Below are 14,555 nucleotides of genomic sequence, written 5' to 3'. Positions count from 1 at the left end.
ATAAGAAGACTGATTATGAGTGGATATTACATCAGGCACAAAGGTAAACGAGGCTATTGGCCACCACCCAACGATTCCAAAAACAGTGTATATACTTATGGATACTTTACAACAGAACATTTTGGGCTTGCCTGAGGAGTTGAGAGAAAGGATTTACCGAGAACTGGTGAAAATACAAGTGAAACGTAAAGAACAATTGCATCCGTTACGTCACCAGATCTTTAACCACTGGTACCTGAATGGTATAAGAGGACTGATTCGTCAGAAATTTTTTCAGTGGTCAGACCTTGTTGAACATTTTCAGTTTGTGAATGATGATGAACTAGACGTTCGTAATTTTGGTTACTTCGAGATTCACTTACTGCAACGTATTGAGGAAGACGAGTTAAAGGATTGCCAACATTTGTTACATGGAATCTGCTTAGAGAAAGACGAAACATCTAGACAAACTCTGACGTTTCAGTTACAGTATGTAACATTTAAATTCCCTACTGGAGAACGAACATGTCTAGTTAGAAATTACCTTTATTGCTTCCGAAACAAAGACACTATAAAATCAAGTTACCATGCCACGGATTATGTCACATATTATTGAACAGATTCCGTGGAAGGAACTCAATGACCATATTCAAACCGTGGATCATTACCATCGATTATTACAAGAACTGTATCCATTCAATTTGGGACGACAAGTGGTGTGTGTCTTAGTGACTTGTTTTCTGGGATTTCGTTTCCCAGCCGATTCCTTGTGGACTCTTTACGATCAGTACTTACCACCTCAATGGCCTTAAATGGTCACGAAGAACTCCTTTTGCTCAAAGCCTTGCGGTTTCATCTGGATACTTCTCGACCTCAACAGGAAAAAAAGATTCGTCAACTTTTAGCTACCCAAGACGTGTATGACGATGTGTGTGTAGCTTGTGACTTACATCCCCATTGGACAGATGTCCGTGCCTGGAAAGAATGGGATTTTGAGGCTTGGACCCAAGAAGTGGCCCAGTATGCACGAGAGTTGTTCAAGGAAAAAAGTTACTTTTCAACCCGTGTTAGTGACGGTGCCAGAAGAACCCGTCACCCAGGACGGGACTGTCGTGGACAGGCCTGAAAGACCCTTTCGGGAGGACACTTGTGTGACCTTACCCTCTACTATAGAACTGGTTAGAACATTACCCAAAACATGTGGTTGTACAGACACTTGTGTTTATTCCACGTTAATGGTTATCATGTGCCTTTTATCCTTGTACTTAAGCCTTTGGCTTTTATGTATTTTTGTCTTTCGTATTCATGTTTCAAAAAAAACATTCAATAAACGTGTTCTGAAAAAGTATATAAACTCTTGTCTTGTTTGTTTTCGTGTCACAAGTGACATTTCTCACACAATGGCTACCTCTGCTGTCTCTGCTCCCTCTTCCTCTACTGTCAAAGTCATCGACGAACACTTAGATCGTGCCAGTTGGGAGGCTTTGTATCTTCGCCATCCCTTTAACATGCTCATTGCTGGACCTAGCGGTTCAGGCAAAACCGAATTCGTCAAACGTTTGATCGAACATAAACATCATTTGATCGATCGACCCCCTCAGCGGATCGTGTGGTGTTACAAAGAGTGGCAATCGGCGTACAGCCTCTTGCGAGAAAGTCAAGGCGATTCCATCGTGTTTGTGGAAGGCATTCCTAAAGAAGACGACGGCATCGTCTCTGACTCCCGTCAAACCCATTTGGTCATTTTCGACGACATGTTAGGAGAAGACGAAGAAGAAATTAAACTGTGGTTCACGCGCAAAGGGTATCACCGTAATGCCAGTGTCGTTTACATCACCCAAAATTTGTTTCAACAAAGTAAAGCCCATCGCACCATCAGTCTCAATGCGCATTACGTGGTCTTGTTTAAAAGCCCTCGAGATAAATCGCAAGTGCAAGTCTTAGCCAAACAGTTAGGAACGTCTTGGCTGACTCAGGCGTACGACGATGCCACTCAAACGCCACACGCCTATTTACTCGTTGATTTCAAACCTACAACCCCCGAGGATTTGCGATTTCGTACCCACTTGTTTCACCACTGGTGCCAAGACGGAGGGCCTGTCCTGTACACGTCTCCGTCCTCGACTTAATTTCACTCCCCATAAAAAATTCTATAAAAACCTCAGACCCTTTTTCGTCTGTCTCACACAACGTCAACATGACGTCCCTTCAGTCGCATCTTCCCGTCAAATTGATTCGTGCCTTGTATGGCATCAGTCGAGAAAAAAATCCACAAATACGAGCTCGTGTCTTAGAAGCTAGTCTCAAAGAAGTCTTACGATGGTTCACGGTGACGGCACGTCAATTACTCCAAGGGATCATTCAGATTCCTCATCAAACCAAACGCTTTTTTGATCGAAACAAAGTCGCTTTGACCCAACTGGCTGATCCTCGCATCGACACTCAAACCAAAAAACAAATCATTTTGAAACCTGGAGGGAGCGGTACTCTAGGAGGGGTCATCATTCGCTCACTCTTAAGATGGGATCCTAATGCCTCCAAAGTTATCCCCAAGAAAAAAGTCCAACGAAGCCCCAAGAAGAAAAAGAAAAAGATCAGGTCCCCAAGGAGAACTTCTCCAGTGGCGGGACCCTCCGCTTACCAGACACCACCCCGGAAAAAGAAAAGAAGCCCCCAGAAAAAGAAACAGAGAAAAAGTCCCCAGAAAAAGAAAAGCCCACAGAAGAAAACTAGTCGCAAGAGAGGCACTTCGGCCAGGACGCAACCTTACACTCGCAAACCACGATCTGCCACGGCAGTGACTGCGTCTCCGGCAGCCTCACGTTCATCCACTTCTCCGTTGATGACACCAAGAACTGAAGAGTACTTGGAGACGTTGATCACACTAAGAACGTCTCCGTTGATGACCCCAAAAAGAACTTCCCCAGTGGCAGGACCCTCCAATTTAGTGGCAGTGACTGATGCTCACAAAGTACCTTCTCCCAAAATCAAAGTTCAAGAAAGATCGGGCATGTTACAAAGTTTACTGGATTTGTCCAAGCAAGAACTGGCTCGATTTAGTCTGTTACGTACCCTGCACGACGTGTCATGCCTGTCCTCAAACTAATACGACGTAAAGACAATCAGTGGCGACGCGTTCCAGTATAAAAAAGGCCTGTGACCAAGTCGGGGTATCAGTGTTTTTGGTGCTCCTGAAGACTCAAAGATGTCACCCTCCAGAAAACCCCAAGGAAAGAAAAGGAAAGGACTACCACCACGTTTAGTCAAACATGGGGACATGTTATCTGTCCTGTCCAAAGCTTCTCCACCTCTACGAAAAAAGCTCATTCAATCGGCCTCCAAAGAGGTCATCGATACCGTGTGCGAATGTTGTTTGAACGTCTTGAAAGGCACGATCCCTTTGTCCAAACACCAGAAACAATGCTTAGGCAAACATCGTCACGTTTTTCGAAAATTGTTCAAAAGAAAATTCCCATTCGTCAAAAGAAGAAGATGTTGGTCCAACGTGGAGGCATTTTACCTCTCTTGTTAGGCCCATTACTGAAAGGAGTCTTGGGAACCATGTTGGGAGGACTGGTGGGAGCAAGATAAAAAGGCCCTCGGAAGTCCCAAGATCTCACAATCGACCCCTGACAACCCCATGGAAGGACGAAAACTAGCTTTAGTACCTTACAAACGATGGATGGAATACCATCGGTGGCAAGAACAACGCACCCCGCATTTACCTCCCAATCCCAATTTGAGTGAGATGTCCCAGTTACAAGACGAATTGCAGTCCTTGATGGATCGCCAAGATTTCTCCGAAACAGAAAAATCGCAAAAGTACGGTCAACTCTTGCAACGACTGCAACTCTTTCACCAGAAAGCTTTAGACGAAACAGCCCTACCCACTCTGAAAGATTTTAAGACTTGATGAAAAGTCCGGCACCATCACCAGTACCAGTACCAGTACCAGTACCACCAGTACCAGTGACCAAGACAGAAAAAGGAGAAGAAGAAGAAGGGTTTCAAACTTCACCAGAAAAAGTACGCAAGTTAACAACACCACCTACCTCCAGAATTGGATGGATTAAAAAGATGATGGCCACCCCTTCTTCATCACAAGAGAAAAAGAAAGTGAAGACAGAAGTGAGGACAGAAGTGAAACAAGAACCGATATCCCCCGCTCAGACATCCTCCTCTTCAACACCTATTGCCGGTCGCACACGCAAAGTATTGCAATCCAAAAAAATACCCCAAGAGAAAAAGAGTAGCATCTTCCAAGAGTGGGTGTCTTATTAACACACCAACCAACACAAAAAAATGGAAAAAGTCTTAGCCAGCATTTACTACGATCCCTCGCATCCTGCAGGTTACGCAGGAGTTCAAAAATTGTATCGTGCTGCCAAAACTCGACTGAAAAGTCTCCGTTTACCTCAAGTGCAACGATGGTTACAAGAACAAGCTACCTACACTTTACACAAACCCATTCGACGCAAGTTTGCCAGAAGTCGCACTCGAGTGGAAGGCATCGATCATCAATGGCAAGCCGATTTAGCCGATGTCTCTCATTTGGCCAGCTACAATCGTGGCTACAAATATTTGTTTTGTGTCATCGACGTCTTTTCCAAATTTGCCTGGGTCGTGCCCTTGACTTCCAAATCGAGCAGCGAGTTAGTGTGAGCCCTGCAACAAGTGTTGAAACAAAGCGGTCGTCACCCTGTTCGATGGCAAACGGACAAAGGCACCGAATTTCTGAACCAAGCTTTCCAAAAAGAATTAAAGAAACGTGACATTCATTTTTTTACCACCGAGAATCCCGAAACCAAAGCCAGCATCGTGGAACGTTTTCAACGCACTTTGAAAGAACGCATGTGGAAATATTTTACGCATCACCACACTCTGAAGTACATCGACATCTTACCGCACCTGGTGCAAGCGTACAACCAATCTTACCATCGAAGCATCGGACGTGCCCCGCAAGACGTGACTCCCGACAACGAAGTGCTGGTGTTTGAGCGTCTGTTCGGCACGTCCCCGACGAGGGCTGTCCCCAAGAAAAGTGGAATGTTGGCCGTAGGAGATTGGGTGCGCATTGGCAAAACCAAACGCACTTTCGACAAAGGTTACTTACCTAACTGGACGACCGAATTGTTTCGCGTCACTGGACGAGTGCATGGCCGTCAACCTGCCGTCTATAAATTGGAAGACATGAACGGAGAAGTACTCAAAGGAACGTTTTATTTGCCCGAGTTACAACGTGTGACTGTAAAAGAAGACGACGTGTACGACATCGAAAGCATTCTCGAACGCAGAACCCGTAAAGTGGGCAAACGACGTGTCAAAAAAGTCAAAGTACGTTGGAAAGGATATCCACCCAGTTTTGATTCTTGGATCGACGCTTCGCAAGTCATCGACCATAAAAAGAAGTGACCATCATGCCCTTTCACACAGCAGACGCAGCTACGTCGACCACTCCTCCTTCACCCAGTTCTTCTGTGCAAGATTTACAAAAACAACCCTTGTGGGTGTGGTGTGGAGAACGTGTGCCTAAAATGCAAATCGTCTTTTTCTGCCAAATCTTCGTGGTGTATTGTGTCATCGGGGCAGCCATTGCCAATTTGAGTTTGCAACAAGGAGACAAACAATTGTGGACCATTTTATTGAGCAGTTGCATCGGTTACCTGCTTCCCAATCCCTTCCTGAAATTCTCTTCCAACAGGAACCTAGTGTCCAGTGCTAGTGCCAGTCACCACTCCAATAACAACAACAACCCCATTTTGGGCGGAGACACGCCTCTGACGTCCAGTAACCCCTCGGAGAGCCACAGAACTCTGGAATTATGAGTCACCAAAACCAATTTTACTTAACCTTACCCAGTGACAGCTCCATGGAGGTGTTTCCCCACAACATGTTGTGCTGTTACACGGCCAAATTACCTCAGGCCATCCAGTTAGATCACGAAGCCCATTGGGAAGTGGCTTTGGTAGAAATGATTCACCCTACACAAATCCAAAACATCACCGAAAAGCAAAACACTTTCGAGGTCGAAATCCTGAACCAACAATTGCAAGAAACCATAAATGAAATCGGGTTTTCAGGGGACACAAGACCATCCAACAATTCACCCTTCAATATCTACACCTTGAAAATTCCGGCAGGGTTTTATTTTAGTGGCCAACATTTGGTGGACACCATTGCTTCCAGGTTCGAGTTAGCCTTTGGCAAAGCCCTGAACAGAATCAAAAAAAGTGTCACCCTGGAATACCATAAAGTGGCTCGTCGCTTACTGATGAAATTTCAGGACACCCAAACGTTGTCCATCAGTTTTAATCGTGACTTGTTTGATATTTTAGGTGGAGACACAAAAATGGCTCCAAATTTTAAACCGAAGATCAACAGCAATGCGGAATTTTACAAGTTTTTTCGATTCCCTGTAGAACTGAACCAAGGACTGAATTTGATGTTCGTGTATTCCGATGTGGTGGAGTACAACGTGGTGGGACACACCTCCGTACCGTTACTGCGTGTCATTCCTTTCAAAGTGGATAGTACCGCAACCAGTGACCAGGAAGGTGGAAACACTTATCACGTCCACCGCGAATTTGTACATCCTCACTATTTGCCTGTCAGCAAGTCTTATTTGGACACGGTCAACATTGCTATAAAAGGAGATCTAGGACAAAATATTCCATTCACCAAAGGAAAAGTCACGGTGAAACTCCATTTTCGAAAACGGTTCTCTCACGACTCGTAAGTCATGTATCCAGTGTACCGAGGGGTTGCTCGACAGCGGGGACACGGTTTAGGAGATATGTTAAAATCGGCCTTTCGTTCGGTGGCCCCGGTGTTGAAACCGATGGTGACACGCGGATTGCACGCCTTGAAAGATGCGGCACTGACGCAAGGCAAAGAATTTCTCCAAAATGTCATCATCGACAAACAAAACCCTAAAGAAGCCTTCATGAGGGCTGGCAAAAATGTCTTCCTGCAAACGGGCAAAGACATTTTAGGCCGACGAGACACACCTATAAATGCCCTGCACGTTACCGAGTCAGGCATTCAGCAAGGACAAGGCAGAAAGAGACGACGAAGAAAACACCCTTTCACCAGACTTCAAGCGAGAAAGGCCAAGAAAAGAAGAACCGTTCGAGACTTAGACGTTTTCGATTATTGAGAAAGAGAAAAAAATGATGCACCGAGAGTCTTGCGCCTGTTCGAAGACGGAACTGGATCTGTTTGCCATGCCACCCACCATGATGACCATGCAAGAATCCCAATGGGTGGAATTTCATCCCGTCTCCTCATTGACCGATTCCGCTCCCATCGAGTTTGAAATCAAAGGACAGCCCGAAGATTACATCGATCTGAATAGCAGTTACTTGTACCTGAAAGTCAAAGTTCTAGATAAGACAGGAGGTGATATAGACACTGAAGCAGTAGCTCCCGTCAACAATTTCATGCATTCCTTGTTCAGTGGAGTGGACTTGTACTTGAATAACAAACTAGTCAGTAGCAGCATGGATACTTACCCTTACCGTGCCTACCTGGAAAATCTCTTGACGTACGGAATAGACGCCAAGAAGACTCATCTCAATGCCTGTCTGGTATGGGAAGCTGACGAAGCAGGCCAGTTTGAATTATTGGAAACTGATACAACTGATAAAAAGAAAGAATACAATGAGGGATTTGTAGAACGAAGAAACAAAATAAAAGATGGACAGAGTTTAGAACTGATGGATCGTTTGCATGTGGACATGTGGTTGCAATAAAAGTATTTGCTGAACGGGGTGGATGTCCGCCTGAGACTGAATCGTAGCAGTAGCGCTTTCCATTTAATGGCTGATAGTGACGGTTACAAAACCAAAATCCAAGAAGCCAGACTCTACGTACGCCGTGTGGAAGTGTTACCTAAAGTGGGAAACGACATCAGTCAGACGTTGAGCAGAACGACCGCCAAGTATCCCATACGACGCGTGGAAGTGAAAACCTTCACCATTCCCAAGGGACAGCGATCCATGATCGAAGATCATCTGTTCTAAGGACAGTTACCCAAACGTTTGATCGTTGGTATCGTCGAGAATACAGCCTTCAACGGAGCTGCCAAAAAAATCCTTTCTACTTTCAACACTTTGGCGTGTCCAAGATCGAAGTCAGTCGCGATGGCAAGACCTTATGTACCCGACCTTTTGAACCTGACTTTACCAAGAAGAATTACTTGAGATCGTACTTGTCCCTGTACGAAGCCACGGGACAGTTAGGAACCAATACCAGTCACGGTATTACGTACGAGGATTATGCAGGAGGCTATTCTTTGTGGGCTTTTGATTTCACTCCAGACTAAGGCAGCGACGAGGGACATTTCCACCCTATAAAATCCGGCCAGATTCGTGTGGAAATTCAGTTTGCAAACCGAGTCCCTGATGAAACGGTGAACGTCATCCTGTATGCAGAATTTGATAATACCATAGAAATCAACAGTTTGAGAGAAGTCATTCTAGATTATTAGAAGCCATGGAAGACTGTTATCCCTCTTTACCTAGTGGAGAAACTTTAGACATGGAATGTGAGGAGACTGTGAAAGAAGAAGTGATCATGATGAAGTCAAGATGGCCAGAACAAGAAGCCCATTTAGTCTCCTGTTTTGCCAAACACTTGTTGGAAAAAATGACGGAGTTGATCAAGAAAAATTGCTATGGATGTCAAAACGATCATCCCAGTCAAATTCAACACGATAAATGCCTGATGCTGCGTCAAGAAGAAAAATTGGACGAGTATCTGGACGAAGCTTGGAGTCTCATCTCGGACGAAGACGTGTGGCACCAGTGGTATAAAGACTTGCGTGAACATTCTTGTCCACCATTAACCACTCAAGAGATCCATCGTATCGAAGCTCTCCTGAATCAGAGTGAGGAGACGAAACGAAGAAACGGTTATTTGTCAGACATTTTCAAGCAAAAAGTCAGGATCGAATTGATGACATATTATTACCTGTGAAGAAGAAAAAAACCACACAAAACATGGATACCTGGGAACTTTATTACCTTTTGAACCACAGTTCGTATACGGCTTCTTGGAATCCTGTCGTCTGTGCTAAAGATGAACTCCCTCATCGCAAACCTCAAGACCATCAAGCTTACGTGATCAACACGGACGACAGTCATCTCCCAGGAACCCACTGGGTAGCCGTTTACTTTCCTCAAGAAGGATGTGTGGAATATTTCGATTCGTATGGATTGCCCCCTTTGGAAGACGATATCATTGACTTTATGAGAAGAAATGCTCAAACCACCCGATTCAATAATGTGAAATTACAAGGCACAGATTCCTTGGTGTGTGGACAGTACTGTGTGTATTTTCTGCATCATCGCAGCCTGGGCTATTCTTTAGAACATTTAGTGACTCATTTTGATCCTCGTTCTTCTTCAAGAAATGATGTGAAAGTAGATCGATGGTTTTGTGACCATTATGCTTATCTTTTGTCTCAAGCTAGGAAACGTAGTGTCCATCAATGGCCTAATGACTTCCAACAGTGGAAATCACAATTTCATTCACAACGTTGTCAGCCCTGTTTAAAGTAGATTGTGAATTGAAAAAAAAATGTTTGTGATTTGAAAAAATTGTTTGATGTTATATTGTTGCATTATTGTTAAAAAATGTTAGAGTTGTTGTTGGTTAGTGTTAAGTGATTTTTGAATAAAAAATGTTGTGTTTTGAAAAAAATGCCTTTGTCTTTAGTTTAGCTATAAGAATGTTGGATTCATGCTCTTTCATTTCTTACTATCCCTCTCATGACACTCACTGAACGTTGCGACTCGAAAACCGTGTGGGGGATGTTTTCCTTCACGTCCGCGCTTTGACTTTAAGAACCAGGGTTGTTTCCAGTCTAACCATCCATTGTCGACTCATCCTCCTACGAAGATGTGCTCCAAACTAGCTAAGCTCAACGAAGCCTACGTGAATTTGCATAGGGTCAGACACAGTCTGATACCGAAGCCAGAAGAAATAGAGAATGTGAGAATGTTAAAAGTCACTGAAGACCTGATAGAAGAGCTCTTCAGAGAAGAAGTGAACAGGGAGAAAGAAGAATGAACAGAGAAGTACAGACTTCAAAGACAGCAGCAACAGCAGCAACAACAACAACAACAACAACAACAACAGCAGCATCAGCAACCTGAAGCTGACAGAGGCTTTGTCGATTGTCGTATCGACACCAAAGAGTTCTTCTTCTCTTTCCGAAGAAGCAGACCTATCGCCAGAAAGTCTATCCTCAGAGGACATCGCATTCTTAGAAACTAAAAAAGATTGCCATAGCAAACAAAAAAAAAACAAAAAGCAGCCCTTTTCAGGGCTACCCAATACTCTAGAAAAGAAATAACCATCAATTTGCCAATGTGTGTAGGTAGAGTAGTGTGAATATAAACACTAACTCTTTTTTTAAAAAATGTGAGGGTATGTGTTTGTGTATAAGATTGTGTGTTAGTAAGTGCTAACGTACATGGTATGGATAGTAGATTAAAATGATGTCTTTTTTGGTGTTTGAGGTGTATATTTGGGGTTAGATTGGATTGCTTTGCGTATGTGGATAGTCTATTGAAGTGATTAATGAAAAAAAATTTTAGAATAGGAATGGGTAGCATAAAAAAGTGAGTGAGTGTTTCTTTTAGGTACGCGCGTTGTTTCTTTGGTCATGATCTAGGTAAGATCAATTTTATGTTTTTAAGGGGATGTTTTCCATCACGTCCGCGCTTTCAGTATAAATTGAAACTCGCTCGGCAGTCTAGCTACCCTTGTTGATTGATCAACACCACCAGAAGAATGAACACCAGAATTGTGAAACTGCTAGAACTCCAGATGCACCTGGAATATGCCAGGCGCATATCCGCGAAAGCCATAGTAGAAGAAGCAAGAATAAAGAAGGAAGAGGAGGAGAGAAGAGAGAGGGAAGAGGATGAAAAGAAAATAGGAGAGAGGATGACTTACAAGATACCAGAGACAGAGGATTGGGGTGCTGAAGCCAATCATCCCGCCTCTGCACTCCCAAGAAGAAAGGTGAAAGGAGACTGGGGAAGAAGATGCGTGTGTGGCGCCAGGCCAGGAAGGTGCCATCATTAGATAGGTGCATCTGGAGTTCAAAAAACCAACAGCCCTTTTCAGGGCTACCCAATACCCTAGAAAAGAAATAACCATCAATTTGCCAATGTGTGTAGGTAGAGTAGTGTGAATATAAACACTAACTCTTTTTTCATAGTGTGAGTGTATGTGTGTTTGTGTTAGTGTTTGTAACTGCTCACGTAAGTTTGTGTGAATAGTAGATTATGGGTTTCTTTATTGTTTCTTAGCGTATGTGAAGAGTATAGTTTGGGTTTTATTATAAGAAATGAGAAAGTAGGGGGATGTTTTCCTTCACGTCCGCGCGTTGTTTGGTCATGATCTAGGTAAGATCATTTTTTTATGTCTTAGGGGGATGTTTTCCTTCACGTCCGCGCTTTTCGTATAAGAACCCACAGTATGCGTCGTTCAAACCATTCTACAAAGAAGATGGCTTCGAACCAACTTGACAAGATGCAAAAATTACAAGACGTTTTAGACAATTTAGGAATGATGGAGCAGATGTTAGTAAGACTCAATGAAGACCACTATTCCTATAGTCCCCATCGTGTAAAGATGGAAATTAATAACTTGAGAAAAGTAAAGGACATAATAAGTGGTGTCATGAAAGAGATAAAGGAGGAGAAGGAGGATGAAGAGGAAAGAATAAGAATAAGAAAATGGAATGAAAAAATTGAAAAAGAAGAAGAAAATGAGAAGAGGAAGAAAGAAGAGGAGGAAGAGAAGAAAGAAGAGGAGGAGGAGAAAAAAAAAGAGAAAGAGTGTAGGAGAGAAAATAAGAAGTTGGTGGAGAAAAAGAAGAAATTAGAAGCAGAAGAAGAAAAACCAAAGGCCCTTTTCAGGGCCACGCATATTTCTCGAAAAGAGAATGACTTTTCAATTGCCTACCCCTTTTTTAAATTTAAAAAAAAAAAATTTAAAAAAATCCCATATTCAATTCCCCTTGTCTCTAGACAAGCCCAAACTCTATTCCCCCATGTTAAATTCCCCTTGTACGTAAAGTGACCCACGATTTTTCTCCATGTTAAATTCCCCTTGTACGTAAAGTGACCCACGATTTATCGCCATGTTAATTCCCCCTGTACGTAATCTGACCCACGATTTTTCACCATGTTAAATTTCCATTGTACGTAATCTGACCCGGGGGGGTCTGTAATGCTAATTCCCATTGTACGTAAAGTGCCCCCATATACTACTTGCCATTGATGGCAACGTATATGTGTATGCGGTCTCGGCTTGTGGACAAGACTGTGCGTAGTGATTACAAATCAGGTTGTTGTGAAGAAAGAAAGAAAGAAAGAAAGAAAGAAAGAAAGAAAGAAAAGAAAAGAAAAGAAAAGAAAAGAAAGAAAGAAAGAAAGAAAGAAAGAAAGAAAGAAAGAAAAGCAGTTAGATAAATTAGTAGGCAGGTATGTAAATAGATGGACAGCCGGACAGAGACATGCAAAGAGACAAAGTATCTTGGTATGTAAATCTATATTTATATTTCAAAAGCTGCTTACCGCATTCATCGAAACTTCTGGGTCAACTTCAAGTTTTCTGAATCGCCCCTCGTCATAATCTAATTTGTACAATTGACTTTTGTGAGCCAATGTCAGCATTGTTAACACTGAAATAAGGACATTAATTGTTGTTATGCGCATTGTTCCTCGTGGCAAATGATCGGCCGCAACTCAATGTCGTAGTCTTATAGGACACATAGAAGGAAAATTAAGTACTCTGATTGCCGGTCTGTCACATTCTTCCCGCAGATATCGCTGTATGGCAATTGTTATCTTTGCGAGTGTTTCTGTCGGGTATGCGAAACATCCTTCCGTCTCATCTCCGCAATGAAACTCGAAAGCTAAGCATTAATTGTATTAGCTGGTGCAGAACACGGCTCAAGACGAACAGGCATGAACCTAGCGTTTTCATTTTCTTAGGCAATGTTCTTCAGTGCAAAGTCCAATCACTCCATAAAATAACTACCAACGTCTTGTTTTCGCAAGTTTTATTTCCGCACATCTTCAATGGACTGATATTTGAAGTTATTCCCTGAATTTGAGAGGAGGTATGTCGTGCCTAATGTATTTCTTTACAAATAAAAAGCAATACAAATGTGGAAATCACACAATATCCTATATAATTTCACCATTCCCCTCCCCCTCCCCTCCCCCCCCCCCCGTATAGCAAAGATTCTTCAAATCGTGATCTGGATTGTTGTTGAATGCGAAGTAGATATTAACTCCACTGTGCTCGTAAAGTACACTTTTTGCGAACGGTTGGAACTATTTCTTTGTGTGCATCAGAGGTGCAGAACAATATATGAAATAGAGCAAATGAGAACTTACTCACCGACTAAAAGAGAATAAAATTTCGAGGTTATGCAAAATACCATGAAGGTACTTGCAGCTGACGAAACAATGTGTTTTGGACATGTGTAATTTCTTATCAACCAAAATTTCCAATAAATAAATAAAAAGTCTTGCCTACTCATTTTTTTTCACACTGAGCAAAAGGGAGATCGGTAACGGAATAACTTTGTACATGTATATGGCTTTAATAATTAAATAATCAAGAAATTATTAATATTATAGACCGCATTGGACATACAAGTCAGTCCAAACCGGAGCCTAACGTTGTCTTCTATCTCCTTTCCTGCACATTGCAGTGATATGATCTAATAATCATCATCATCATCATCATCATCATCATCATCATCATCATCTACTAGCAGCTGCATGATAATAATATACTAGCATCTGCGAGGTTAGTGTTAGGGCTGGTTGGCCTGGTGTCAGGATAATGTGACTGGGTGGGACATGATGCTACATGTCAGCAGCATGATGCTCGAGTGCTAGACGTCACTATAAACCGTCACAATGGGGACATCCTAGCGATATGACTAAAATTATTAAAGTTACGTAAAAATATAAGTTGCACACAAATAATAATAATAATAATAATGTAATAATAATAATAATAATAACAACAACAACAACAACAAATGAATAAATAATAAATGAATAAATAAAAAATAGACCATGATATATTGTTTCACCGTCTCCAGCATGTTTTTGGTAGTCACGATATTGCCTTACTTTGCTTCAAGTCCTACTTAGTCAAAAGGACTCAAATTGCGTCCATAAATAGAAGAATAAAATCCCAGCCCAGTTTATTTCTGCTTTGGTGTTCCGCCAGGCTCTGTTCACGGCCCCGTTCTCTTCATTCTACATACTCAGGCACTCTGCAGTAGGGTAAATAACAGTCTGAGGCAACTACCCCCGGTACTTGTTTTAAACTGTACCAGGAGTAGGCCCATAAATCAACCCCACAAATCTGTATTGATACTGTTTGACGATGTTATGGGTCTGATACTACCTGTCCATTAAAATATGCAATTTTGCTGCATGCAAATCATTCCGGAACAAACCCGCGTACACTTTAGACACATACCGGTAATTGGTATCAGCCATATCAAGCGCGAAGTTCAAAATGGCCACAGG

General features: G+C 42.5%; 1 protein-coding gene across 1 annotated transcript in view; it reads right to left on the bottom strand.

Annotated features, from left to right (window-relative positions):
- LOC149806132 (gastric triacylglycerol lipase-like) overlaps positions 1 to 12,723 on the bottom strand; it is a 54,372-nt gene extending 41,649 nt beyond the window's left edge. Inside the window, exon 1 of the mRNA XM_089951023.1 lies at positions 12,573 to 12,723. Within this exon, the coding sequence (XP_089807149.1) occupies positions 12,573 to 12,713 (141 nt within the window). The 5' untranslated portion in view covers positions 12,714 to 12,723. The remainder of the gene's footprint in view (positions 1 to 12,572) is intronic.
- Positions 12,724 to 14,555: the final 1,832 nt, after the last annotated feature.

The sequence above is a fragment of the Sinohyriopsis cumingii genome, chromosome 2 (assembly GCF_028554795.1).
Source record: "Sinohyriopsis cumingii isolate HCF-2022 chromosome 2, ASM2855479v2, whole genome shotgun sequence".
Classification (NCBI taxonomy): Eukaryota; Metazoa; Mollusca; class Bivalvia; order Unionida; family Unionidae; genus Sinohyriopsis; species Sinohyriopsis cumingii.
The sequence above is the reverse complement of the archived record's forward strand: the minus strand, read 5'-3'. Positions and strand labels throughout refer to the sequence as shown.